Source organism: Crotalus tigris, unplaced genomic scaffold (assembly GCF_016545835.1).
Source record: "Crotalus tigris isolate CLP2741 ecotype Arizona unplaced genomic scaffold, ASM1654583v1 scf7180000017625.6296891, whole genome shotgun sequence".
Lineage (NCBI taxonomy): Eukaryota > Metazoa > Chordata > Lepidosauria > Squamata > Viperidae > Crotalus > Crotalus tigris.
The window spans coordinates 3,171,091-3,197,903 of NW_024096520.1; the positions used below are offsets into that span (position 1 = coordinate 3,171,091).

General features: G+C 39.8%; 1 protein-coding gene across 3 annotated transcripts in view; it reads left to right on the top strand.

The window, feature by feature from the left end:
- The window catches only part of SLC38A3 (solute carrier family 38 member 3), a 63,677-nt gene that overhangs the window by 26,989 nt on the left and 9,875 nt on the right, over positions 1–26,813 (top strand). For 2 of the 3 annotated variants that reach the window (XM_039333670.1, XM_039333680.1), the window contains exons 2-13: positions 6,442–6,621; positions 9,341–9,425; positions 10,131–10,246; positions 15,121–15,194; positions 16,007–16,099; positions 16,283–16,364; positions 18,827–18,847; positions 19,590–19,672; positions 20,157–20,215; positions 24,134–24,304; positions 25,314–25,393; positions 26,123–26,223. In XM_039333670.1, coding sequence (XP_039189604.1) covers positions 6,524–6,621; positions 9,341–9,425; positions 10,131–10,246; positions 15,121–15,194; positions 16,007–16,099; positions 16,283–16,364; positions 18,827–18,847; positions 19,590–19,672; positions 20,157–20,215; positions 24,134–24,304; positions 25,314–25,393; positions 26,123–26,223 — 1,063 coding nt within the window. In that variant the 5' untranslated portion in view covers positions 6,442–6,523. The remainder of the gene's footprint in view (positions 1–6,441; positions 6,622–9,340; positions 9,426–10,130; positions 10,247–15,120; positions 15,195–16,006; positions 16,100–16,282; positions 16,365–18,826; positions 18,848–19,589; positions 19,673–20,156; positions 20,216–24,133; positions 24,305–25,313; positions 25,394–26,122; positions 26,224–26,813) is intronic. The other variant, XM_039333689.1, reaches the window with a different exon arrangement.

Sequence of the window (26,813 nt, forward strand, 5' to 3'; positions counted from 1 at the left end):
CTTGTGTTTGTTGTACTGTAGTGGGTTGAATGCTTTGATCAAGTTGTGTGGTGTCCATTTTTCTGGAAGATGTATAGATGGTCTGTTTCCTTTTTCTAGTGTTCTGGGTTGCTGCAGTGCATTTGTGCTTCTCTGAATAATATTCTTACAAAGCTTCTCTTGTGGGAGGTTGGGTTGTTGTTTGATAGTGGAGCAGTTGGTTATTATGAGTGGTTTATCGGTAGATGTTTCTAATTTGCCGCCATTTCCTCTAGTCATGAGAATAACTAGAAAGCATAGTGTGTTGTTATTTTTTTCTTCCCTTGTGAATTTTATTCCTATGAAGATATTGTTGATTATTTCATGTGTCTTCTCCAGTTATTCCATTTTTGTCTACAGATGTTGTCTACATACCAGATGTAGGCCTTTGGTTGCATCCATGGAAGTGCTAAAGTTTCTACATGCCAAAATCTACATTACAGTCTCTGCTATGAGTCCTACAATTTTGTTACACCCTCTTTGTTACATCCTTTATTATGAGAACTATAAGGAAAATACTTTTGGGGGCAAATGGTTAAAGCTGGGTGCATGCTGAGTGCACATCTCTCCAGTGTACTTCTGGGTTTCTGATGTGGCTTTCATAGTCTTTGAAAGATTTTTCCAGATATCATGTAACTGGATATTTTGCTGACTAACTGCTTGCTGAAAACAGAGCTTTTCTGAATCACTTTGACAATCAAAAGCACTTCTCTTGAGGCTTGAGAGCACTTGCGTAACCATAGCCACTGCCACCCTGGGCTGTTAAGAATCTATCTTAGAAAAAAAAAGAGATGATTTGCCATTGAATACTTGCTATATTTCCTACAACTTGATTTTATTTTTAAAATAGCAAGTGTAATAACAGGAATTTTCAAAGTGTTGTGAACATGATTTATAGGCATGGATTTGTTTATACCTGGGGCTTTTTCTTGGTGTCTTTTTAAATTTAAAATGTATGAATTCACAAAAAAAAGCAAATCCCAGATCATAGTGACTGTAAATTTATGCAGATGAAGAGATGAAGCAACTATTGGTAAGGAAAATTCACTATGAGAGAAGATGAATTCACAAAAATATGGACTCTTTCAGGAAATTTATGATAGTGACAAATATTTTGATTTAAAAAGTGAAATTCTCATTTTGATGAGGAAATTTTTTTGATTGCTATTCTTATATAACTCTTCAGTTCAGCTAGACAAATGGAATCTCTGCAGAGAAAACTTAGATTATTATTTTTAATTCAGATTAAATACCAGAAGACAAGTACCGTAAGTGCCTGCAACTGGTAGATTGTTGAGAGTAGGGGCAGAACATGCCTCTTGAAGGAAAAAGATCACTAAGCATAAAGCCTCAAGCTACGTGATACCCTGCATAATACCTATTTTCTGCCCTTCAATTTTCATATTTTTTCATATAAGAAAAAATATAATAAAAAAATTAAGCTTGAAGAGAAAATCATAGTAGAGTTAAAAACCTGAAATGGAACAAAAATCTTTTATTAAGAATCACCTCATATTTGTGTGGCTGTGATATATCTCTGTGCCTTTTGTGCTGGGTCCATTTATGCTGCTCAACTCTAATCATAACTGATAGAGTGGCAAAAAAAGGTGTGCGGGTGGGCATATATTCATGAAAGACCACAAGACTGGTAATGGGAAATAATTTAGTTCTCATATTTTATAGAATAACCAGAGGCCATCTTCATAGTCATTCCTGTCGTAATCCCTTCCCAATTGGATGAAGGCCCTCTACACCGGGCTATTCTTGAAGACCACCCAGAAGCTACAACTGGTTTAGAGCATGCTGTGATTTGCATATGTTACACTGCTGCTACACAAGCTGCACTGGCTTCCATTTGCTTTAAGGGCACAGTTCAAAGTGCTGATTTTCACCCCTCTCAAAGCTCTATGTAGCACAGTAACCGATTATTTGTCAGATGGCCTCTGCTTGAGGATATCTGTCCATCACACTAGGTTAGACTCCCTTTCCTCAAATTTGTTATCTACTGGGTCTGGTAGGCATGCCTTCTCTACCCTGGCCCTTTGGTATAGCTTTCTACCTGAGATTTTGCTTGGTTAGGTTTGCTATGAGCCCCACAGGATCAGTGTGTGTTTTAAGCAGCAATATACAGTAAGTTCTTTAAATAAAAAAAAGAAGTGCAAAAATGGTAAAACAATTGTGTGGAGGAAGGAGTTTTTCCAGGTGAGCCCCAAGAGGCATATTCGATATGGAGAAGTAGACTGGAAATAGAATTATTAGATCACATCATATCAATTGCAGTTTATGGAATACTAATGTAAATATTATTGTAAGAGCAATAATAGCCCAACAAACTTTCTTGAGCTAGCAGAAGAAAGATGATCAAAAGAAAATGGTGATAAAGAGAAGCTGGGATGTAGTCCCCCTCTTTCTTGGGCGCCAACTGCCTCTAAAGTTGCTCTGTTTTGGAAACTACTTTCCAACTATCAGCTAAGGAGAGCTAGGAAGCCCAACAGAAGGTGCTTTGTGTTGCCTGCCAGCATGTCTGAGGGTTTTCAAAACCTAGCAAAGTAGCCTGCCAGAGATTTGCCTCCAGTCCCTCTGTCGCTCTTCTCAGAGACGTCAGTCCTTTCATAAGCTGAGGGCCAGCCCCAGGTGGGCTAAACTTTTGTTCCTGTGAGAATATGAGAACTCTTGGGGCAGTATTTGTGGTTGTTAAGGATGTTCATCTTGCTTACTGATGAATTGAGATGATTAATTTCCCTTTCTACATAAAGCCTTGTGGCCTTTAAAAAAATTACTGGCCTAGAAAAGTTCAGCAACTGAATAAATGAGAAAAACCACATTCCACCTGCCAAGTTCCTTAGCTAATTGTTTCCCCCTCAATATTTTTCTTGTCAATGCTGCACAGTAGGTATTATCAACCCTCTGCTCTGAGCAGCAGGTCAGAATTTTTCTGGAGGTTAAGTTTTGGAATTTATGAAGAATTGGTAAATGTTTAAAAAAAATGAATGCTGGGTTATTCCAGTAAGCAAAATAAAATGCAGAATCTTGTCTGAACTAGCACAACTAATGACCTCATATATTCCTGCTTACAGTTTTCCTGCAAAAAATTAGATGATGCTATTTTCCATCCATAATTGGAATCTTACCATTTGTGCCCAAAAGTCTAATTAGGAAAGAGAAGACAGGATTCTTTTTGTAATTGCTTTTCTTTCTTTTTTTCAGATTTAATTGTGGGTCTTCTGTGCCCCACTGCATTAAATTTAGCCCATTTCCCTAACGGCCTTCTTTTCCTGCTGCAGCTACCTTTTCTGTTGCTCTTCTCACTTTCTTCTGCTCATGCACAAGAGCAGGGATGCTGCCTGTACAGCACATGGCGAGTGCTTTTCGCAGTTCTGATCTGAATGCAACTGTGCACTTGAAAGGGACAGAGGCAGCTCTGCTTACAGCCAGAGATTTAAAACACTCAGCCTGTTTAGCATCTAAAAAAATAGTTAACTTGGTTATGGTGATCAAAACAAAAGTGCTAATAGTTCTTTATGGGAAATGACAATAGCAATACCAAAGGGCTGGAAATTAAACCTACCCAGATGTACCTAAGAAATAAGACACATTCTTTTACTATGAGAGTAACTAAACATTATCATAGCTTGCAAGAGACTGGGAAGTGATCATCTTTCAAATAGTAGTAGATGTAGGCTCAAAGTTTGTCTAAATTTGGCCTGCTGTGACTTTAGATTAACCCAGGGTCCAATCTAGACATAATTACTTGACATTCCCAAGGCTGATGCTAATATCATCTTCTAACCCATGATTTCAAGCTGGACTTTTCTGTCTTTATTCAGGACCCTATTGTCCACTGAAGATACACGAAGCAATATATTTACATGTTTGTGTATGTCTCTCTCTGTGAGTGTGTCTGTGTGCATGACTTTGTATGTGTGTGTAGTTCAGGGGTCAGGTGGGGGAATGGCACATTCTGAAAATTTGAGTATAGCTAAGCAAAGCCCAGAAAATGTGCAAACTGTCCCTATTCATCAGTGCTGATTGCCCATGTTGGGAAGGAGGGTGCTTAACTCTCTGGAGCAGGAAATCAGTAATCCAAGCAGCTCCACGCTTTGTTTTATTGCCATTTGTTTTATTGCCATGGTAGGAACAGAAAATGTGAAGCACTGCTTGAATTTATAACCCTTAAAAAAAAAAAGGGAATTCTGTAGTAATCAGAAAAGGCTTGCCTTAGATTTCCACCTGTAAAATCTAAGATAAGATATTGTTTTGATTTCTTACATGTATATGCATGTGAATTCACAGTGAACTTTTTATTTATTTGTTATTGGGCAAGTTTCCCCAGTTGTAATCTTTCCAGTGGATTCCAGTCCTATGAACGTCTACTTAGAAATACCCCCAATAACATTTGTTGGAATTTACTCATCCGCAGAAGAATTGAATTGCAGCTCAAATCTTCTGAAGAAATTTTCTAAATGTGATATTGGTATTCCACAATTACTTTCTGTCTATCTCTGTTCCCATTCCCTTTGTCACAGTCTTTTTTTTACTAGTGGGTCCTGTGACCTGAAATGCCATAGAAAAGGATATGCCTGGAAATGATAACTTTGCTGAATTTCTAAAATAATGAACTAAATCATGAACTTGGCTTCATGAAAAACATGGAGTAGTATTTTGCTTATTGTTAGCAGTTTTTTGATAAATATCAAAGGATGATATCGATGATTGTAAATGAATCATTGACAGTACTGAATAAACAAATAAGGTTTATCTTCTGTTCCACTAAAAAAAACATTTGGACTTCCTTTTATCTACAGTGTAGTTGAAGAGCACTGATCACATTATCTATTCATGCTATCAATCAATCAATCAATCAGAATCAGAGCTGGAAGGGATGTTGGAGGTCTTCTAGTCCAGCCACCTGCTCAAGCAGGAGACCCTATACCAGTGGTTCTCAACCTTTTTAATGCCGTGACCCCCAACCGGTCGTAAGTCGAGGACTACTCAACCGGTCGTAAGTTGAGGACTACTCAACTGGTGCAGCACCGTTTGTAGAATGGGACTTTTGGCGGGGCTCAGCAGGGCAGAGACAGCCTGGACAATTCCTATTGGCTTGAATAGAGTCTATTCTATTGGCTTTCAAAAGCCAATAGAATAAAAGGGAGTAGCACAGCTAAGAAAAAGGGGGGGAAAATGGCGGACTGCGTTGTTTGGCGACCCCCGTGAAATGGTCATTCGACCCCAAATGGGGTCCGACCCACAGGTTGAGAACCACTGCCCTATACCATTTCAGACAAGTGACTGCCCAGTCTCTTCTTAAAAACCTCCGGTGATGAAGCACCTACAACTTCTGAAGGCAAGCTGTTCCACTGGTTAATTGTCCTCACTCTTAGGAAGTTTCTCCTTAATTTCAGGTTGCTTCTCTCCTTGATTAGTTTCCATCCATTGTTTCTTGTCCTGCCCTCTGGTGCTCTGGAAAATAGGATAACCCCCTCTTCTTTGTGGTATCTTTATTTCTGACTTTTTCTAATAATATTCTTAATAAAATGAAGACAGAAAAAGTATGTGAGATTGTGCGTATGTAAGTGTGTGGCAGAAATGGAAATAGAACTATTTGATCAGAGGTAAAAACTGACCTGTTTGATTAGGAATAAAACAATATATTTTCTTAAAAGGATGGAAACCTTTTATGGGCTTTTTGCTGGAAATGGAAACAGTGATTTCTGGATTTGTTAATAAAAAGGGTTGAATATGGGACAGAAGGGAACTATGTAAAGTAATTTTACAGAGGGAGGAAGGATATTGACTATGTTTCTAACTGCTACAAAGAAGATTCAAAGTCCCTTTTTAATTTTCTTTTTCTATCTGTATTGCTTTCTACCCTTTTTCTTTTTATGTTCTCTCTTTTTCTTAACTTTTCTTTATACAATGTACTAGAGTTGTGACATGCAGCAAAGTCATCTGTGAATAGTTGAATATTGCTGAATAGTTTAGGACATATCAGAGAGAAACTCATCTTGTCTCACTTCATGGTACTCTCAATTTAGCAGAAACATTGGAGAATATGTTATCAGCAGAGGGCTATATATGACATAGTTCTCGTTATAGAATAATTGTAGCTCGTATTCCTTTGGCTAAGAGAGATGAAATATTATATGCAAGTTCATCATATCAAAATGTATAAACCAGTCTTACTCTATTGAACACCTTTCAGGTAGACATTTCCAACACTGGCAGGGAACTCTAAGATGATATCCCAAAATAGTTAGGACATGCTAAAATGATGAGGGCTGTTGTATGGCACTATCTTTATATCTTCCCCAAGCTGGACATATTCTGCTCCCTATGCCAAGCTTTATTTTGTGACAACAAATACCAGATATTGATCTCTCTATCTTTCTCTCTCTCCCTCCCCCCCCCCCTCTGCTGATACAGGACCTCTCAGTAGTCCAGCATCTGCTGCCTGTTTGAAAACTGTTTGCCAAAGAAGGGAAGGTACTGACTTCAAAAAGAAGAAATGAACTCTACGGAAATCCCCATCCAGACAGAGATGATAGACATTGTACCAAATGGAAAACATTCAGTATTAAATACCTCTTCCATGGGAAATGACAGGTGAGGTGATTTGCAAGGCCTGGCTTATCTGACTGACTCAGATTGCAGGATTGAGCTAATGCACTTGTCCTGGATGTAAGATTATCTTTTGTAGTGAACGGGATTACTGTCACGTCATTCTCTGATCCACAAATGTTTGCCCATTACCACCCACTCACTCTGTGCTGCTGTTTCCACTTCCGTTGTTTTAATCTGCCCTCTTCCCATGATTAGAGAACGCTGCTGTTTCCTCCTGATCAATCCTGCCACCTAATTAGTGACCTGCCGATACCCCAAACATTTATTGTTGAGTCTGATTCTTGGAGACTGCCTGAACAAGTCCCTGTAATTTTCTTGGTAAGGTTTTTCAGAAGTGGTTTTGCCATTGCCTCCTTCCTACAGCTGAGATAAAATCCAGTTGGCTTTGTGCCTAAGGTGGACCTAGAACTTATGGTTTCTAGCCTGATGCCTTAACCGCTGCGCAAAACTGGCTCTTAACCCCAAACATACAAGTAAAAAAACCTCTCAAGTAAGTACAGAACTGTACTTATTATTTAACACAAGATCAAATAGAATAGAAGAATGAAACTAATTGATCTTAAAATCTCAGCCCCATGACCTACTTTGTCCTACTAGGTTAGTACAGTGGTCCTCGAATTATGACCACAAAATTTATGTTGCTAAGTGACACTTTTTAAAGTGAGTTTTGCCCCGTTTTATGATCTTTCTTGCCACAGTTGTTAAGTGAATCACTGCAATTGTTTTGTTAGTAACATGGTTGTTAAGTGAATCTGGCATCCCTATTGACTTTGCTTGTCAGAACGTTGCAGAAGGGGATCAGCCATCATAAATATGAACCAGTTGTCAAGCATCTGGATTTTGATCATGTGACCATGAGGTTGCTGCAATGGTCATAAGTATGAAAAACGTTCGTGTCATTTTTTTTTCAATGCTATCATAACTTTGAACGGTCACTAAACAAACTGCTGTGAGTTGCAGAGTACCTGTCATTTCTGCTGCTATGACCTGTTTTCCAGAGGTTGCCTCATCTGATATCTTTCTCCTATCCCTTATGGGTGTCAAAGAGATAAGGCTTTTATAACCTGTGCTGCCTTTTTGGTGATTACAAGATCAAAAATGCAAATGCTGAAATCATTTCTATATTGCAACTTTCTGGCTATGTAGTTCAGGGGCCTATAATTTTGAGGTTTCACCCTTTCTTCTCCATTTGAAGAGACAAACTAACTTATCAGAGATAAGTAAATCTCTTATTAAAAGAAATGCGAAACTATACATATCCCCTTTTTTAACTTTAAACATCCAGAATACCAGCATTTAGCAGTGAAAGAGATCAACTACATAGCTGTTGAAAATATGGGGAAGACTAGCTGATTAAAACAGAAAATTTACAACAGATTGCAGTGGACCACAAAACGTCATTTTCTGCTACAAATGAGTATTTCTGCCTGAATTTATAGAAAGATATTGGAAAAATGAAGTGAAATGGGCAGCAAACAAATCTAATAAATAAGTAAATAAATAAATAAAACTTTACACTGATTATTATCCATCAGACAAGATAAGTTATTCCTCTTGCTCAGTCTGAGAATATGTTTAAAACACTCAACTACACACAGTTATGTAGTGTATATATTAGTGTGAGACTTTTGTACAGCATGATAAATAAAGATTCAACTTAACTCAATATTCGTAGCTAACCCTTTTGCCTATATTATGAGAGACAGCCATTTCGAGAAACAGTTCTGTTTTGTTTTACTAGTCTCCCCTCTGTTCCTCTCTGTGTCTCTGTGACAAAAGGACTTGACTCCTCATTGGCTATGCGTCTCCTCATATGTACTCTGCATGAGGGGAACCTTATGGGGAATGTCTGAGTTCTGCTAACTGGGAAAAGAAGAACATTCATAGCAGCAATAAATCCTGATTTACCAATAGATGGACATAATGGAAGCTTTGGGACTTTCTATTTAGGCAGCTAATAAATGCAAATTTGTTTCTTATTGATTTTATGGTGCTTTCAAATTTGCAATCAGATACACAGCTGACAGGAATGCTACAGTTTTCCAGCACATGATCATATTTTCCCCCAGATCATACTTTTATTGCCTCTCTCTAGAACTTTCAAGAAACATACGCTAAAGTCTATGTTTAGAGTTAACTGCTAGTTTTTGGAGCATTTACTAAGAACAAGCACTTTTTCTGGCACTATTTTATATGGTAATAGGAAGTAGTAAACTTTTTAGTTTTTTAAGAAAATTAATAGGACATATTCCTGTAATCACAGCAAGCTGAGTTTATTATATCAAATATGTTCTTAGTAAATATAGTGTTGTACAAGTCAGCATGGCATCCCTTGCTCTTTGAAAAGCAAAAATGTATTTGGAAAAATGGATTTTTAAGGCTTATTCATTCTATTCTTTCATCATATTTGAAGCTATTTTCACAAATGATGTTGCCCTCTGGAAAATAAGAAGGAACTTTGGGAATACATAGCAAAAGTTAGAATAGGAAGGAGTTAGATTCTGTGTGAAAAGACTCCTCAATAAGATTATTTCTTTTCAGTGTGTTTAAGAAGCAGATCCTAAGGAAAGGAGAGATAATTCTGCAACACTATTAACATTGGTAGTAATCTCTTAAACCAGAGTTGGGAAAGGGAGAATTTCTAAGAGAAGACTGCTTAAAGGTGTTTTTTTTTTCCCCTCTCCCTATTATCTTGTGGCAGATTTGATGAGAACCAGGCAAATGTAACAGAGATGGAGGAGTTTCTTCCACATGGTGCTGAAAAGAAACAGACCCATTTCACAGATGTAAGTTTTGGTATATTATTCTGGACTGATGGTTGCAATTTGGATATTCATTGATAACTAAGTCATACATCTCCAGGGAAACTATTAACAGAAAGATGGAAGACCAGTGCATATTTTGCAGGTGGTCTGGACAACAGCCCTACAAATCCATTCCAAAAAGAAAAAAAAGAAAAAAGGATGCAATCTTTGGTTGTGTCCTTCTAGTCTACAACAAATAGCCTCTGAACCCAAACCAGATTTTTGATGGTCTTTCCTCCTTGCTCTGCCCACCCAGATGTCAGGTCAGAGGCAAGGGAATCAGAATGGAAGGACATGTATCTATGATAACACTAATACAAGAAAGATTGCTCTCAAGCCCAGGGCTGAGAGAGGGGATAAGTAAAAAGAGAGTTCACCTTTCTCAGTAGCCAGTAGAAAAAGAAATTGCAGTACAATTTTAGGGAGTCTGGGAAGTTCACCTGGACTTTAGTCCAGAGGGAACAGGATTTCAGAGCAGATGTTGCATAGGGGTGCTCTCTTCCTGAAGCTCATGATAAGAAACATATGGGCAACAAAACATGAAAGATGGCTAGCATAGACCATGCCCTACTCCTTTTTGACCGGGGGGGGGGGGTAGGGGTGAGGACAGTGCGTAGACACAGGGCAGAGAAGTGTTATGCTGGCATACAACTCTCTCTCAGATGCACACTCTTGTTTCTGTTTCAGTTTGAAGGGAAGACTTCTTTTGGGATGTCTGTTTTCAATCTCAGCAATGCCATCATGGGCAGTGGGATCCTTGGGCTGGCATATGCTATGGCCAACACTGGCATCCTCCTCTTTCTGTAAGTGCTGTGCTCATCATCAGAAGAGCTAGAGAGGGAGCCACCCTCTCCTTTCTCAGCCAGATACTCTCCACAAATTTGGGGATTCCCAATATGATGAAAGGTTATGCTGATTGTGGGGATTCTGGACACTCTGATCCTAAATCCCTGGAGGATCTGCACTGCTCTGATACCTATGGGTAGCTTGTGCAGTTCTCTGTTGGTTTACTCTATATACAGTATTCGTTTTCCAGGGAATTTTATACTGTCTGATAAAGCAGATCCTTGTGCTATTGTTCTGGTAGCTTTTCCTTGCCAGGGAGGATTAACATGTAGCCTTGTCTTGATTACTTGGGATACAGTGGATTTGTCCATTACTTTGGGAAATGTCAGAATGGATTTTTTTTCCTGTTTTATTCAAAGTCTGTTACACCAATGCCTTATTCTAATGAAATGGTACTCCAATCAATGTCCTGTTCATGTCATAAACTCAGAAACATAGCTACTAAACCAACACAGACAGAGTGGGACACACACAATTGCAATTGCAGCCCACAACTAAGATAACTTATGATTCAATGGATCTGAGAATATACAAGCTGGTCAAATTATAAATACATCATTTTATGCTTCTTGCGTTTATAAGAAACTACTTAGCTTAAGGACAGACATGATGTTGGATCATTTATTTACACATTAATGAACAGAAAAGTTGGTAGAATTTGACCCTAAGCTAAGGTTATAGGCAAATGGAACTCCCATAATCAGAAAATCAGCTGAGCTGGGTGCACAGAAGCCTTGGGAAGGAAAAAGACAAAGGAGGTTTGTTAGGTTCCCATAATGTGGGAAGTTAAGGTGGGCTGGAGCAGGTTAGTCTGGGGACAAACAGAACTGTAGTCTATTGATGGTTTGGAGCAGGAGTTTATACTAGAGAACACAAAGGATGCTCCTTTGCAATGAAGGGAGCCAGCAAGCCTCTGTTTGGAAAACAAAGCCTCCAGGAGCTCTCTGCCTTCCATATAACACTTAGCCTGATCCCGAGTGACAAAAAAGCCACATTGGGATGGCATAAATGGGGAGGAACAAGCAGGTGCCTGTAAACTGGAGTCAGAAAAGAACAGTGGAGGAAAGTGATCATTGCAAAAGATCTTTGAGGATGACTCCCATCATGAAATACTGTATGGATCTGCTCTATTTCATAGAATGTGTTACTTCATAGAATCCTTGCAGAAAGGGAAGGATCCTTCCTAAACTGCATGGTAGCCAGCAGCAACACAGCCACCTACTTTGCTTTGCCTCTACTAGTCATTTCCCTCTGGCATTTGCCTGAAGTAGAGTTGCTATTTCATCCTGTACAGTTAATGGGATGGAGGACAGGGCCAGCTCCTAGTTAACTTGGATATCTCTTGCTATGTAAACATTAGCTCATTCTTCTGTTTATTTGTTAAGAGTCACCAGCCTCAAAAGATTTCTTCTTGCTTGTATCAATTCCTTTCCCTACAGTAATTTTAACCTGGGTGTTAACCATCCTTGTTGACCATACAAACCAAGGTGCAGGGCCAAAACGTCTGCAACCAACATGGGAGCCAGGTCTAGGTCAGAGCTGTTCATTCACCCTCTCCCATTTTAAATCTACTCTCTGAATCATCCACTAGTAGATCCAATTCAGACCGCTGGATTCATTAATGCTTCATGCATGCTTTTTCCCTAAGATTTCCTGTTCTTCCATTTGTCTGCACCTTGTGGACATCTGTATCATTTGCATCTTCACAGGGATGAGAATGACTGCATGTTGGGAGGAATGAACTGCTTTCAGTGAAGCGATCCGTTTTCTGCTTCCGAGGCTCCCTGGGGCTGATTTCTCATTTTATTTGAGCTTCTTGTTGGGAAGAGCAAAACATGGGCTCACAAGCCCTCCCAGGTTCTGGGAAGCAATTCAGCATCATGCGGTACCCTGCAGAGAGCTTTGCTTTTGTTCTTCGGTTGCGTTCAGCCACAAAGTTCAGCCAGGGATAGTGCTGGCGTGCCTGTCCTCAATCTGCCAAGCCACATTTCTTTCACCAGGAAAATTTCATGTCACTTTCAAAGCAAAAATGATCAAGCCCCCAATTTTTCTAGAATACCTTCTTCTGGAGAATAGAAGTATTCATTCCCCGTCCTTCCTGCTACTCCTATTTTTAGTGGCTGCTTGTACTTTTGGACTGTAAGCATCCCATAGAGTTGATTATCCTTTCTTTAGAATAACCCTGGGGTGTATTTGTCTGGAAACCTCCTGTGTTCTCACTTGGTGGCCCACAAGAGATTGTTCAGCCTGCAGTTGTCCCACTTCTACCTTTTCTATAGGCAACTCATGGAGAAATTCAAGCATTTGATATTTCTGTGTTTGGGCAGAGTTATATTTCATAGGGGAATGTGACTTTTCATGCCAAACATTGCTTATAGGTTTAGTAGGTCCATCTGCTTCTTAACTATTTTAGATGGGCTGTTAAGACAGAATAGTCTCAGAGATTCACTGAAAGAAAAATTGATCCAGAAACACTTTTCTCTGCCCTTGTAACATGCCAGTGTCTGGAAAGAAGGCTCTGCTATTTCAGTAGGGGCTGAAATTATAACTGTTTTCCTTGTGGTAGTTCAAACTTGGGACTGTGGATGTTCTTATACTACAGTTCTCATCACTCCGGCCATCAGCAATGATGGCTGGGGTAGTAGGCATTATACTCAGATAACATTAAAGGCCCAAGGATAGGAAACTCCAGGAGCAATCTTAGTCAAGAGCTGGCAATTATGTGTCATTCCTGTCCAGTCTGGACTGGTGGCTCAGCAGGCAAAATGACACATGCAGGAAATTCTCTGGAGCCCTTTAGGCAAGGTTTTTTTTAGAAATGCAAATAAATTAGACTAAATCCAAAGCGAAGATTGATTCAGAGAACAGGACAAAAATAAAACCAGCAGTGATTCCATCATGGACAAGATTCAGAAAAAGCACTTGGGAAACTGGGAAAGGATAGGCATTAATGTGCTGGCCCTGCCTCTTTACAAAATTGGGCTGGAAAAACAGACTTTGAAAGAGGGACAGGTGGGGGTTACTCCACACCTAGTCAGGTAATTTCCAGCAATTATGTTTTACATTAGGAATATCTGTCAGGAGGCATCAAAAATGTCCAGATGGTGCCTACAACAGTGTAATCCAAGCCCATAAAGAAAGGGCGGGTCTTTGGTTTCATGGATGTGGCTACCACCTTGACCTTTCTTACCACCTGTGGACACCTACTTTAAAGTAAGACAGTTGTTAAATTTGTGCTATAATTGGAAGAATTCATTGTAGGTATGTTGAGTAATCAAACCCATCATTTTTAGCCTACTTGATGCCAGGATGGGAATGACTGATACAAAGTTAAGGGCATATCAAAACAGTTAAGTAGCCATGGTAGCAACATTTCTTTTTCTTTTATTTACTGTGTTTCTAATTACTTCCAAATTTGAATGAAAATCCTGGTATTTCAGATCTGACCTAGTGAATATTTAGCAACATATATTGTCATAAATGCATTTTTTTCTTCATCTGCCTCTTTGGGTAACAATTCATTCCTTTTCATCTTTATGTGTGGTGATAGCAATGTGCCGGGTGGAGAGGAAGGATGTGAAACAGGATATTGGAAAATTTAATACACAGTAAACAATTTCAAAGCTTATCAAAACAGCATTGCTTCTTTCAGTATGATCATGTTATATTCCAATCATGTGATTATACTATAGAATCTGAATATAGCATAGGGACATTATCTTCTGGAGCTCTTTTTAATTTTTTTCTCTTTTTGATAATGGCAACATGTACTGAACTAAAATAAAATTATTTACATGTCATTTATTCATGGAGGTAGTTCTTGAAATGATGAATTCAATGATTGAAACAATAGTTCAGTCTTGAATGAATAAAACCTCTGTCCAGATGTAGGATAACTAATTCTTTCCCAGCTGTTGGTGTGTTCATGCGTATGTGGGTTTTGCTCTGTATTCTCCTGGCTTCCATTGCAATATATTATCCTCTGGGTAGAATTAATTCATCTTTTATAAATTAAATGGTTACATAACACACTCGTATTAGTACAGTTCATAATATACTGCTGCTGCAGCTTTGTATGCACCTCTTCAGGGGAGCCGGTACCTAATAGTTCTCATATCAATAGTATATTGATAGCCACATTCATGAAACCTAATAGTTCTCATATCAAGTTAATGCTCTTAGGAAACTGCACCTTCCTCACATCACCCTCAGTCTGTGAGTTTTATCAAGTAGGATGGAGTAAAGAAAGTAATCAGATGGTAAAGCTATACTAAATCATATTTCTGGGCAATAAGTATGCATTTGTTTCTTAATGTTTGGGTTTCTTTTTAAAGATCTGCACCATTTGTTGACCATAGAAACATATTTTGTTTCTTTGTGGTTTTTCTCTTGAAAAACCTCATGTAGTCCAAATGTATGGGATTGCAATGACATTGAAGTTGATTAGGGTGGTTGTGGATGGTGGAGTTGTAGTCCAACATCATCCAGGACAGGAATTTGAATTAGAAGAAAGCCACCTAAGTGCTTCTTCTGTGATCACTGATAGAGTGCTTTCATTCTGTAATGTCTAATTTAAAAACTCCAGATACCCCGTTCAGAAATTAGAGAATTGCTTTTGGAATTAGATAAAATTTGGGAAGTATTTCACAAAAAAGACAAAGTAATTGAGATATGCTCCAGTTGTGGCTTCAGAAAACTGTTAGAAGACCACACTCTCTCCTGCTGGACTTGTCCACTATGATGCAAAAGAAGTTGAGATTCCCTCTTAAATGTTTTTTGTCCAATATTATCCCAGTTCTTTAATCATATAAATATCTTCTTTTTTCCCTAGATTCCTCTTGACTACTGTAGCTCTCTTGTCCAGCTATTCTATACACTTGCTGCTTAAATCCTCAGGGATTGTTGGTAAGTGTGATAAACCTGCTGAGAAATACACAGAGGGTTCAGTATACCCAGTTCTATGCTATATGATACGGCATCTGGCTGTGACTAACTTAATGTACTCAGCTAGAAGATCAATTGAGACTACATTTATTCTGTCTTGTATTCCATGATGGACAAAAGATGGAATAACTGCTAAATAAATAAGTAGACTGTGGGGCAATTGCATCGATCCCCTCTCAGCAAACTCTGATCTGAGTATCTTTTCTACCTTCAGTCAGCTGTATCTCTACACGCTGTTATCTGGTAAGTCTATTCCTAAAGCTAGGGAACTATCAGCCCAGAGTCACATTGTAGGGGAGATAGGTGGCATAAAAAATGAATTAATTAAAATAATTAAAATAAACAAGAGGGGGTTTGGGGGGTATAATTGCTCTAATGGTAGAGCTGGTTCAACTTCTTAAATCTGACTTTGCTGGTGGTTTCACTTAATCTCATCCCAAAGGTTACATTTAGTCTTCAGCTGAACTGCTAGTACTCTTGCTAAATGCCTTGATTGTTTCTCCACTTAAGCGGTGGAGAGGAAAGAAATTTTCACTATAATAAAAACTGATCAAGATAGAGATTAACATAAATCTCTGTCAACTTTGTATGTTTTATTTTAGAAATGTAATTTGCAGGGGTTGCTGTGTATGTAAGAACAGCTGTTGTTTTTATTCCAATTACTTTTGTTATGAGAAAAGGACCTGGCCCAAAACATTGTTCATTATGTCACTGAAATGCTGTGGTTTCATTCATATGTTATTTTCTTTTTGTTAATTTTTGATATCATGTAGGAATCCGAGCCTATGAACAACTGGGTTACAGAGCCTTTGGGACACCAGGGAAATTGGCAGCTGCCATTGCTATAACACTACAAAACATTGGAGGTAGGAGGAAACTTGTCAGGATCACCTCACCCTTTCTAAATACTGTAAAAGCCCTTTTACCTAGACTTCCTAGAAAGCATTGTAGAAGAAAGAATCATGCAGGGAAAAATGCATTCCTAAATAACTTTCCCTCTGTATCTTAAGTGGCCTCCATACTCTGGTAACTTCTGTCTCTTTCTTCAGCCATGTCAAGTTACTTATACATTGTGAAATCTGAACTGCCTCTAGTCATCGAGACCTTCCTCACCCTGGAGGAGAAAACAACGTAAGTGTCCCCATGTGGCTCTTTTCTACATTTTCTATACCTATATGCCATATTTACATTGTTCTGCCTAAGGAGAATATGTCAGCAATGGATAGTGTGCTTGGCTATAATGCTTTGAAAAAAAAATGTGCTGGATTCATAAATGTATATATCTGTACCCTCAAATGCATTACCAGTAACATCAGGGAGAATTTTTTTAATATACCTGCTTTAGCCTACGTCAGTGGTTCTCAACCTGTGGGTCGGGACCCCATTTGGGGTCGAACGACCATTTCACGGGGGTCGCCAAACAAGGCTGTCTGCCATTTTTCCCCCTTTTCTTTGGCCACGCCCCTGGCACCCGGTGATGTATAAGTGGTTGGGGGTCACCACAACATGGGGAACTGTATTATGGGGTCGTGGCATTAGAAAGGTTGAGAACCACTGGTCTACGTGCTTGTTTTGTTTATGTCTCTCCAATTTAAGTGCAATTTCTCACTATGGTGAGTGCCAATGATGTTTATTGTCTAATCCTGATACCCCAGCTCTTAGTCTTTTGCATGGTCAATGGAGACAAGGTGGTATCTGTAAGCTGGGTGGTCAGCCAGAGGGAAGCAACAAAGCAAAGAGGACAGCTGGTTCATTACAAAACTACTTTTGGATTATTAGACCAGGCCCCAAAGAGAAACGGAGTGCGGGGAGAAATACTATTATAGAAATGCCTGAATCGTACTGTACTTTAAACCGTTGCGTGCGTTTCCTCACTTCTGGACTCTCAGACACCCATTTCTTCTCCTGTCTTTATTCATGAGCTCTCTGCTCTCCCCACCTTCCCCTTCCCTGTGGCTCAGCTCCATTTAACGTCTTTCTAGTAGTATAGAGATTTATCTCCTCTGGACAATCTGTTACAGGGATTTCACAGCATTAAGCCACTACTATTTTTGATGGATGCCAACGTTGAATAAACCCTCTGCACAGGATTAAACCAAAGTGAACTGCCAATCCATGTGTGATGCTCCACTTCTTTCTGCCCTGGATGTATTAGTCAGATCTCTGTTTCTGCTCTTGAGCTGGCTGGGCTTCAGCACGCCTTCTACCACCCTAGAAAACTGAAGGAAATCTTTCCCCTGGTGGAAAGGTTAGTTGAGGAAATTAGTATAGTAGTAGGCAGTGAGAGATCTTCTCCCTTGGATGTATGAATTGCCATCAGAGACCCCAAAATGTATCACTCTTCTTTAGGCCTGAGATGTGAAGAGGGCAAAGCCACCATTATGTTTGTTTCTTTCCTTCAGTGTGAAATGCATCCAAGAAATTCTTATAGGTGTTTTGTATTATCAGCGGTCTGTTTATCTGGCATCAGTCCCAAGACTGGGCACTCTGAAAACATACATGGCCAGCATGATAGCAGAATAGAATATTTCATTATCATTGGAAAATCTTATTTGAAGAAGCAGAACACATGTTGACTGCAAAGAAGAAAATTGAAAATAGCAACTAGGTTCTTCTATTGCCCTAAACAATGATATGGTCAGTTTGCTTTGGCTTAGTCTGCGGTATGAACCCAACTATTGTGGGATCGTATCGTGATTTATGATGTGGTGCAATGTGTGCACTCAGTTATTGTAATGCACAGCACATGTACCAAACAACTCTGAAAACAATGATATTTTAAGGGCACTATTGAGTAAGGGGTTTCATTTGGAAATAGATATATCTTTGGCAGGATTTGGACTGTCCCAAGTTGCAAAGCTGGATACCACAAGCTCAGCAGAGGTATCAGCATGTACTTGGAGAAAGGTTGTGCTGGATGACCTTTAATTATAGCCAATCTAAGAATTGGGCTAAAGGTCAAACTAGGACTTTTAAAATGGAAGAAGAGTGAGAATGTTGCTTCTGAGGAAACAGGATGGGTAAAATAGGTGGAGATTCAGCTTTGGTCTGTTTCTGGAACTCAACCTGAACAGGCTGCAAGAGTAAATTGGGGATAAGAGCAGTCTCCTTTTACAGCCTGCTTTGATTCCTCTTGGACTGTCTCTTGTTACAAGAGGTCTTTGCATGGGCCAAGACTGAAGGAGTCGCAGTTCTGCCCTCTGATTTGCATCTTACAGTGCCATTCAAGACTAAAGACCCTGGGCTCACTTTCAAGGGACTCAGAGTCTGGCAGATCCTGATTCAGGGCAAGGATTTCTTTATACTCTGAAATTCTTATAACCAGTCCCCTCTCCCGCTTCTTAAATATTTGTCTCTGCTTGCTTGAAATGTCTCTCATTTCTTTATGAGTTTCCACACCCACCCTTTTTAATCCCAAAGCTTTTCCCATAAAATAAAATAATTAATATAAAATTGCCTTCAAAAATAATGTTCTTTCTTGGATTATGAAAATTAAGCCTATTCATACCCAAATGTATCTGTCTTTAAATATTACATGAGTCATGCAGAATTCTGGTTTCCTGGCTTATAATGTTTCCTTTTCTTGTCCTTAGCCTCATGGAAAAATATGTGAGGTACTGAAATACTAAACAGAGCTTTTCCTTGTGTGCTTTTAGACTAGGCCCTGCCTTAGAGCTCTCTTTGGTAGGAAACTTGATAAGATTTCCTTAGATTTGGATTAAAATTTCAAAGGCTCAGGTTAGAGACAAATGGGAAGAGAGAGAGAGAGACAGAGACAGAGAGACAGAGAGACAGACAGACAGACAGAGCTCTCTCAGAAATATAGGAAGTGCCGTGATTCAGTGGCTGAGTTCCATACAGTGTGTGCTAAAGGTTCAAGATTCAGTCCTGTTTTTCCAAGTTGGGCTGGCAAAACTGAGCCTAAATTTGAAAAGCTGATGTCGGTAATTTTGTTTTAATTAATAGAGTGGTCTGACTGATTAGCTCCATATAGGAAGACTACTGTCTCAGAGTATTGCAGCCAGAGTCTACTAGTCACAGAGAGATTAATCCTAATTGTATGATTTCAGAAAACAGTCTACAGCACAAGGGGACCATGTGACCCCCCCCAAGATCCTCAGTCCCCCCCCCTCCAGATCCTATATAAGCTAAATGTTTCATTGTGACAGTGAGGATACATTCTGTGCATCCATACATATTAGCTGTGTTTAAGGCATTAGTATGATTTAATTGTATTAACTGTCTACCCGCCCGCTTTTTTGCTTTGGCTGCATTTAGTTTGGAGAAATACCTTATGGCATGGTACTCAAAAAACAAGTGGCTACAAATGATATAATTTTGACTGTGTCATTTCAGGGACTGGTATACGAATGGAAATTACCTGGTAATCATTGTCAGTATCACTATTATCCTTCCTCTGGCCCTCATGAAACAACTTGGTAAGGTTTGCTTAAGTTCCTTAACTCTCATTTATGAGGATGACAAACACTTTGACTATCCACTTAATGACTATGCAGTGAAAGATGGAATTAGCAGGAAAAGCAGCATGCATATTGCTAGTATACGTGAACAGGGACTTCTGTTTTGCCAAGCATTTCTAAAAAGCATGTGAATCACCCCCCATACCCACATCCACTGAAATGCTCCTCATTAGGTTATCTACTACTGAGGATTAAAGTATTATTTAGAACTGGACAATCTTGGACTTTACAAAAAGGAAAACTCAAAGCGCTATTCCTTGAGAGCAAAATACTTTCAGGAACACGTGCTTCAATAGAGGCTTTCTAATAGCTAGACCTCCTTATAGACAATAATAATGAAAGAATGACAGAGAGAAAAAGAGAGGTAGAAATTTAGCACTACAGAAAAGCTTACAAATTACATTACAAATCCCTTGCAATGTTTTGTTTTCTCTTGTTCCAGGTTATCTTGGTTATACCAGTGGGTTTTCTCTCAGCTGCATGGTCTTCTTCCTTATTTCAGTGAGTTTGAACGATGATGCATTATAAAGTCTTTTTTCTTTAACTCTATGTAAGATTTATTTTTGATAGAGAGCTGTTCACGTCTATTCAGAAGTTTGATCCATTAAGTTCAACATGATCTACTTGCAAAAAAAATGAGCATAAAGCTGAAATTTTAATTAGTAACTATAAGTAGTTCTCACTTAACAACAGGAATTGTAAGGTTGTAAAGCACAACTTTTAGATGACTGTGCTGCTTAGCATCAGCAACAGTTCCAGCACTTCTGGTTGCCGTTATTAAGTGAATCTTATGCTGACATTAAGGGTAATGTCACATGGTCACCATTTGTGACCTCCTGCCAGCTTCTCCATTGACTTTGTTAAAAACTAGCAGAGAAGTTTGCATTTGGTGATCATGTGAACATGGGGTGCTGCAACATCATCCCTGTGAGTTGGTTGCTATGCACCTGGATTACAATCACGTGAATATAGGGCAGTGGTAGCAAACCTATGGCACGTGTGCCAGAGGAGGCACTCAGAGCTCTCTCTGTGGGCACGTGCACCATACCCTGGAGATGGCAACTGTCCCTCTTCAACCAGCCGTCTGCTAACTCGCTGAGGTCCCACGTGGCCAGATGCATCCCAGCATGGCTGGTTTCCCTCCCCCACATCCCATCCCTCCTGGCCTCACATGCTTTCCTTTTCCCAGGCATGACCCACTGAATCACCTCCTCAGCTGTCGGTTGGCTGTCCAGCTCAGAGGCAACTTCTCTGAACTGCTGGTGGTGAGCTGCGGAGCCCCAGAGTGCACCAGTCAAAGGGACAGCAGGCTGTGGCTGCTGATGGATACTGTCGGCTCCCATGCGCTCGCTGGCCTCTGTGTGCAGGGTCCGATAGTATCACGCAGCAGCCACCCTGGCCCCTGCCTCACCTTACCCTGCGACAATGGCACCCTCACCCTGCCTCACCTTGCCTCGCCTCACCCTGCAGGATGAGCCTCCAGCCCACCACCCCACCTGCCAGAGACCCCCCTGGATCTCCCCCAACCTGCCCGGCCCCCATAGGCATCCCTCCCAAGCAACATTGAGGTGACCACACCCACCTTGGCCACACCCACCCAGTCTGCCATGACCACAGCCATGCCCACCCAGTGGACCACGCCCACCTGGCACCCGCCAATAAATAAGTGGGTTTTGGGTTGCAGTTTGGGCATTCGGTCTCTAAAAGGTTCACCATCATGCTATAGGGGCACTGCCACAATTATGAGACCAGTCATTGACTACCACTAGTTCAGCACTATCATAACTACCAAATGAGTAGTTGTTAAGCAAGGATTACCTGTACATATATTTCTATCTTGCCCATATTTTAAGAGTGACAAATACATTTTCCTGCTTCCTTTATTCACATAGCAACTTGATGGGAAGGGTTAGATTAAGAAAGAGAGAGTTATTCTGAGCTTGAAGGCTCCGCTGAAACTTTAATACAAATCTTTTCAATACAACAGTGCTGGTGTTTTGGATTACGACTTTTAATCAGTCCCAACCTACGGTCACAGATCTTTATGTAATTATTTCTGCTAGATTCTATCCTCATCAAACCAGATGCATCGAGACTCTGAATCTGGTCCTAAATCTTTTTCCTTTGGGGTCATAAGGCAAAGGAGGAGGATTTTGTATTTCCTGCCATTGCTAAAATTGGATGGTGCTACTTTCTCAAGTGCAGGCTCTCAGAGTAAATAGCTTGCAAGCAATTTGCCTCCAGCCTTTGCAAGATGCATCACTACATTCTCACTGCCTTGTCAGAAACACTGATCTATTCCTGGGAGAAGAAGCATTATGAGGGAAAACAGGAGAAAACAGGAAATTGTGCCAGAGCCCTCAGAAGGATAGCATGCGTACTAATAAAATATAATTTCAAAGTGCCTATCAATCTTGGGGAAGGGAGTATTTTTTTTACTCTTCTTCAAGCTATCATATATTTTCAGATCAGAAGTAGTTCTTAGTTTAAAATCAGAGGTCCTTGGTGTTCTCTGAACTTGATTGTTTTCTTGCAGATGTTTCATTACCCAAATGAGGAAACGTCATCATGACATCAATGATGTTGCCTAGTTTGGGTAATGAAACATCTGGAAGAAAACAACCAAGCTCGGAGAGCACCAAGGACCCTTTATTTCAATCCTGACCTACAAATATTCTCCTTTATCGGTAATTTAAATCATGAACTACTGTATTGAAGACATTCATAGCTAATCAAATTGTAGCTTTTGTCCTGGATTATAATAAGGACAATCCCGAAGGGCTTGCTAGCTTGATTTTTTTTTTCTAACACTCCAGCCCTATAAATAATTGTAGTGTGATCTCTTGCAAAAAATAGTGGTAGTGCAATTATCACTGGAGTATTTGTGCTACTTTTTAAAACTTCTAGTTTTAAAAAGTTGCAATCTGCTGGCATTATGGTAAAATGTCTTTAGTAAGCTATATAAGTAAATCTCCTTTATGATATACATTGGTGACATCTCATGTTGCCTAAGCTTAGCAAGTTTTACAAGCTTCATGCTGATGCAGGGTATGAACTTCCACTGTGATACCTCCCACCTAGAGACATTTAATTTACTTATTGGCTGATGCTTTAGGCAAGCTACTCAATGGGGTTTGGTGTGAGTTAATGTTCTATCTTTCTGATTTTAATTTGTATTATTTTATCCTGTTTTTTATAACAGTGAATGAATTCAGCAACTGTTTTTCAAAGTGCAATTTGAGTAGTTTTATTGTGTTTTATTGGCTTGTCTATAACCTATTTTAAGTTTATTTTATAAGAATAAGCACAGTATAATTTTTTTATAAAAAATAATAAGAATTACCAGAACTTACAAGCTTAGGCTGTATATTTGTGTTGCTATTTTTGTATTAAAAGATACATACATTATGATAATTCAAATCATGGGTTCTTCCTTTGTTCTAGGCCAGGGGTATGCAACCTTGGCTCTTTTATGATTTGTGGACTTCAACTTCCCAAATTCCTGAGCCAGCCATGCTGGCTCAGGAATTCTGGGAGTTGAAGTCCACAAGTCATAAAAGAGCCAAGGTTGCCTACCCGTTTTAGGCTAATATTCAGAGGAAGAACCAGATTTCTAAGGCTCTATGCCCGTGGTGGCGAACCTATGGCACGCGTGCCACAGGCAGCACGTGGAGCCCTCTCTGGTGGCATGTGAGCCATTGCTGGGCCGAACTGCTCCCTCCTCCTTTCCGCGCATGCACAGTCTTGCAATAAGTAAGAGGCTATAAAAGGAGCAACTTTCTGCAGAAGCAGCATTTGCTGCAGACAGCTTGAGAGCGAGCACGAGTTGGAGCGGACAGCGAGCGAATGAGCGAGCATGAGCCGACAGCTTGGTAGCCACGCCCACTCGGTGGCCACGCCTATCCGGCACCCGACGATGCATAAGTGGGTTTGGGGCTGCAGTTTGGGCACTCGGTCTCTAAAAGTTTTGCCACCTCTGCTCTATACCAACAAGTCAGGTCCAACCTTGGAGAGAAAATTGTTTCACAAGGCAGGTGCTGTGACAGAGAAGGCGAACTTTCTGGGTCCCAACAGAAGAAACTGTTTCATAGTAGGAACCCAAAGCATGCTGCTGCTGTGCCAGATGTCATTGGAGAAACAGAAATCTTTGAAGACAGGCAGTTCTGCAAATAACCTGACCCCATGCCATGAAGTACACTGATGCTTAAGGTCATCAATCACTGACTCCGACACAGACATTAGCCATTCCTTCCTCAGATAACACGTAGCTATCCAATATAGCTGATTTCTTACCTAATGTTGAGTTCATCCGATGACAATATGATTAAAATACGTGAAGCAGGCAAATAAAGATCCTTGTATTGGTGACTGTGTATCATCAAGCAGATGAGAACTTATGAGGTTTTATTTCCTCCTCAGGTCATTTACAAAAAGTTCCAGATTCCTTGTCCGCTTCCCGAGCGGATCAACCACACAGGCAACCTGAATTATACCTTGGCTGGTACAAGCAGCTATCAAAACGAACACACTACTGTGCAGGCTACAGAGGAAGACATTTGCTCTTCAAGTTTGTTCACGCTCAACTCTCAGGTCAGATCCATGATGAAGCCAGCAGTAATTAATATATCATTTATCAATCTAGGTGCCATCTAGATGTGTGAATTTTCATTCAGCTGGCTGTAGGTGGGAGTATTGACCTAAATATCAGGAAGTGTCCAAATTAGAGAATAGTTATCTAACCCAATTAATTATATCAGTTGTTTACTGTATTATTGACCTTTTATTATTAAATGTTAATCGTTGTTCTAGAGCCAATATGATACAAATAGTTTAAACCAATCTTCTCCAGTCTGAGATTCTCCAGATTACCAGGCTAACTGGGGCAGAGGTTATATTGATCTAAACTATGGAGCAGGCGTGGTGAAATGAGAAAGAAATTAATTGGTAGAAAGACTAGGAAGGCAAACAGGAAGCTTACAAAAGTAGAGAAACAGTTTTGAGCATAAAAACCATACAGCCAAAAAACAAGGTAAGAGTGAGGAATGAAAGAGGTGAAATATAAAATATGTAAAGGTATAAAGGGAAACTTGAAAAAAGTTCAGGACTGAAGTGGCATAACCATCCTTTAGTGCAGTGGTCTCCAACCTTTCTGGCTTTGCGGGGGGGGGAGGGGATGGTTCCACAGAAGTGGTGCATGAACTCACCTGCCTGATGTATGCAGAAGTGGAGCTACAGGTGGGTGGGTGCTTGCCCGCCACTTTCATGGCCCAGTTCTGAACAAGCCACAAGCCAGTAGTGGGCCACAACCCAGGTGTTGGGGCCCCCTGGTTTAGTGGTTACTGCTGTCTGATGAAGTGAATGGAAGAATGGCCACAATAACACACCTAGATTGGGGCTCAGGGACCTGAGTTTCTGGGAGTCACACTTCTGTAAAAAATTATTTTCACTTCTTCTATTCCCTGCTAATTTTTATTAACACTATTTTGGGGTGTGCAATCTCTTTGCCTGAGTATTGTTGAGACCTTTAAAAGCATCACTCTTGCATGCAGAAGCTTCTCTGACATTTCCCCAACATCTCTTCTCTCTTTTAACTTTGCAGACAGCCTACACCATCCCTATCATGGCATTTGCTTTTGTGTGTCATCCTGAAGTCCTTCCTATCTACACTGAGTTGAAAAAGTGAGTATGTACATATGTTAATAATACCTCACTGTTGACATCACTGAAGTAGTGTTGCAAGTGAACAAACAGAATGGGCATCAGATTAATGAATTTAGAGGATGAATATAAAGATGATGTTTTAAGACATCAGTTCTTTTTCTTTCCCATGCACACACACATTTTCTGCACATCGCCTACTGCAAATTCTGGACAGCTCCCTTCTATGTCATAAGGAAAGACATGCAGCTCTAAGTACAAAAGGCCAAACTGGTGGGTTCTGTTCAGCAAATGTGTCTTTTCTGTTATTCCAGAAATGTTGATTCTCAGTAGGCAATAGGACAAATACCTGTTCAAAAATGCATAAGAGTCAAAAGGGAAACTTGTATTTTGTGATCTGTTAGAATTGCACTGTTGAGAATCAGTGCTATGGTTTTCCACTAAAATTCCATAGCATGGGTAGTGCGACAGAGGTTCATTTTAATTTAAAAACCACTTAGTGTTTCTCGGGATTTTCATCAAATAGTGCCCTCTCACCCCATGATAGAGAAATGATATACATGCCATCCAAACTCCTGTGACTTGTCATGTAATATGATCTCACAGGATGAATGTTCAGGGTTTTTTTTAAAAAAAATACAAAGTTGAAATAAATTCAAATGATAATAATGCACTCTTTTAATAAATCAAAATAACTGCATGATTAACATAAGTTAAATCCTTCTCATTGAGATTTTGTATGTCTTTTAGCCCAACCAAGAAAAAGATGCAGTGTATCTCCAACATTTCCATCTCAGTCATGTATATTATGTACTTCCTGGCTGCCCTATTTGGTTATCTCACATTCTATGGTAAGTTCCTTTCCATTGCCCTAAAAGTACATGTATGTTCTGAGGACCACATCCAGCCCATCAATATCCCTTTTGTAACGCCTAGAATTTGGTTCTTTTTAGTGTTTTGCAGGTGGGTGGGGGTTGTGAGGTATATACTAAGCCTCTGAAATCCATCTCTTGCAAATTTTGGAATATGCCTACCAACATACTGTACAAAGATTTGGGTAGCCTTCAAGCCAACAGAAAGTTTGTAATATATCCCATGTTTTGTGCTTCCTAATTAAATGGAGCAAAGGCAGATACTGAGGGCAGAAAGTACTGTCTTTTTAAAGCTGTAGCCTTATCCCTCGAGGACTAACCATTGGAATGCAGTTGCAGGCAGTTACATGTTGTTTAGATGCTCAGCTCACTAATGAACTATACTGTAAAGCACCAACAGTAGTGATCCTTTCACATTTTGCAAAGCTTGCGTTCTCAGCTGTGCTTTGGACTGGCCTGTTTCATGCATTTCATTAGAGAACCTCCGAAAAAGAAAGCTGAATCCTTGCATTGTATCCTGCACAAAGACATAATAGTATATCAAGTTTTCCCTGTTGTGCAATATAATC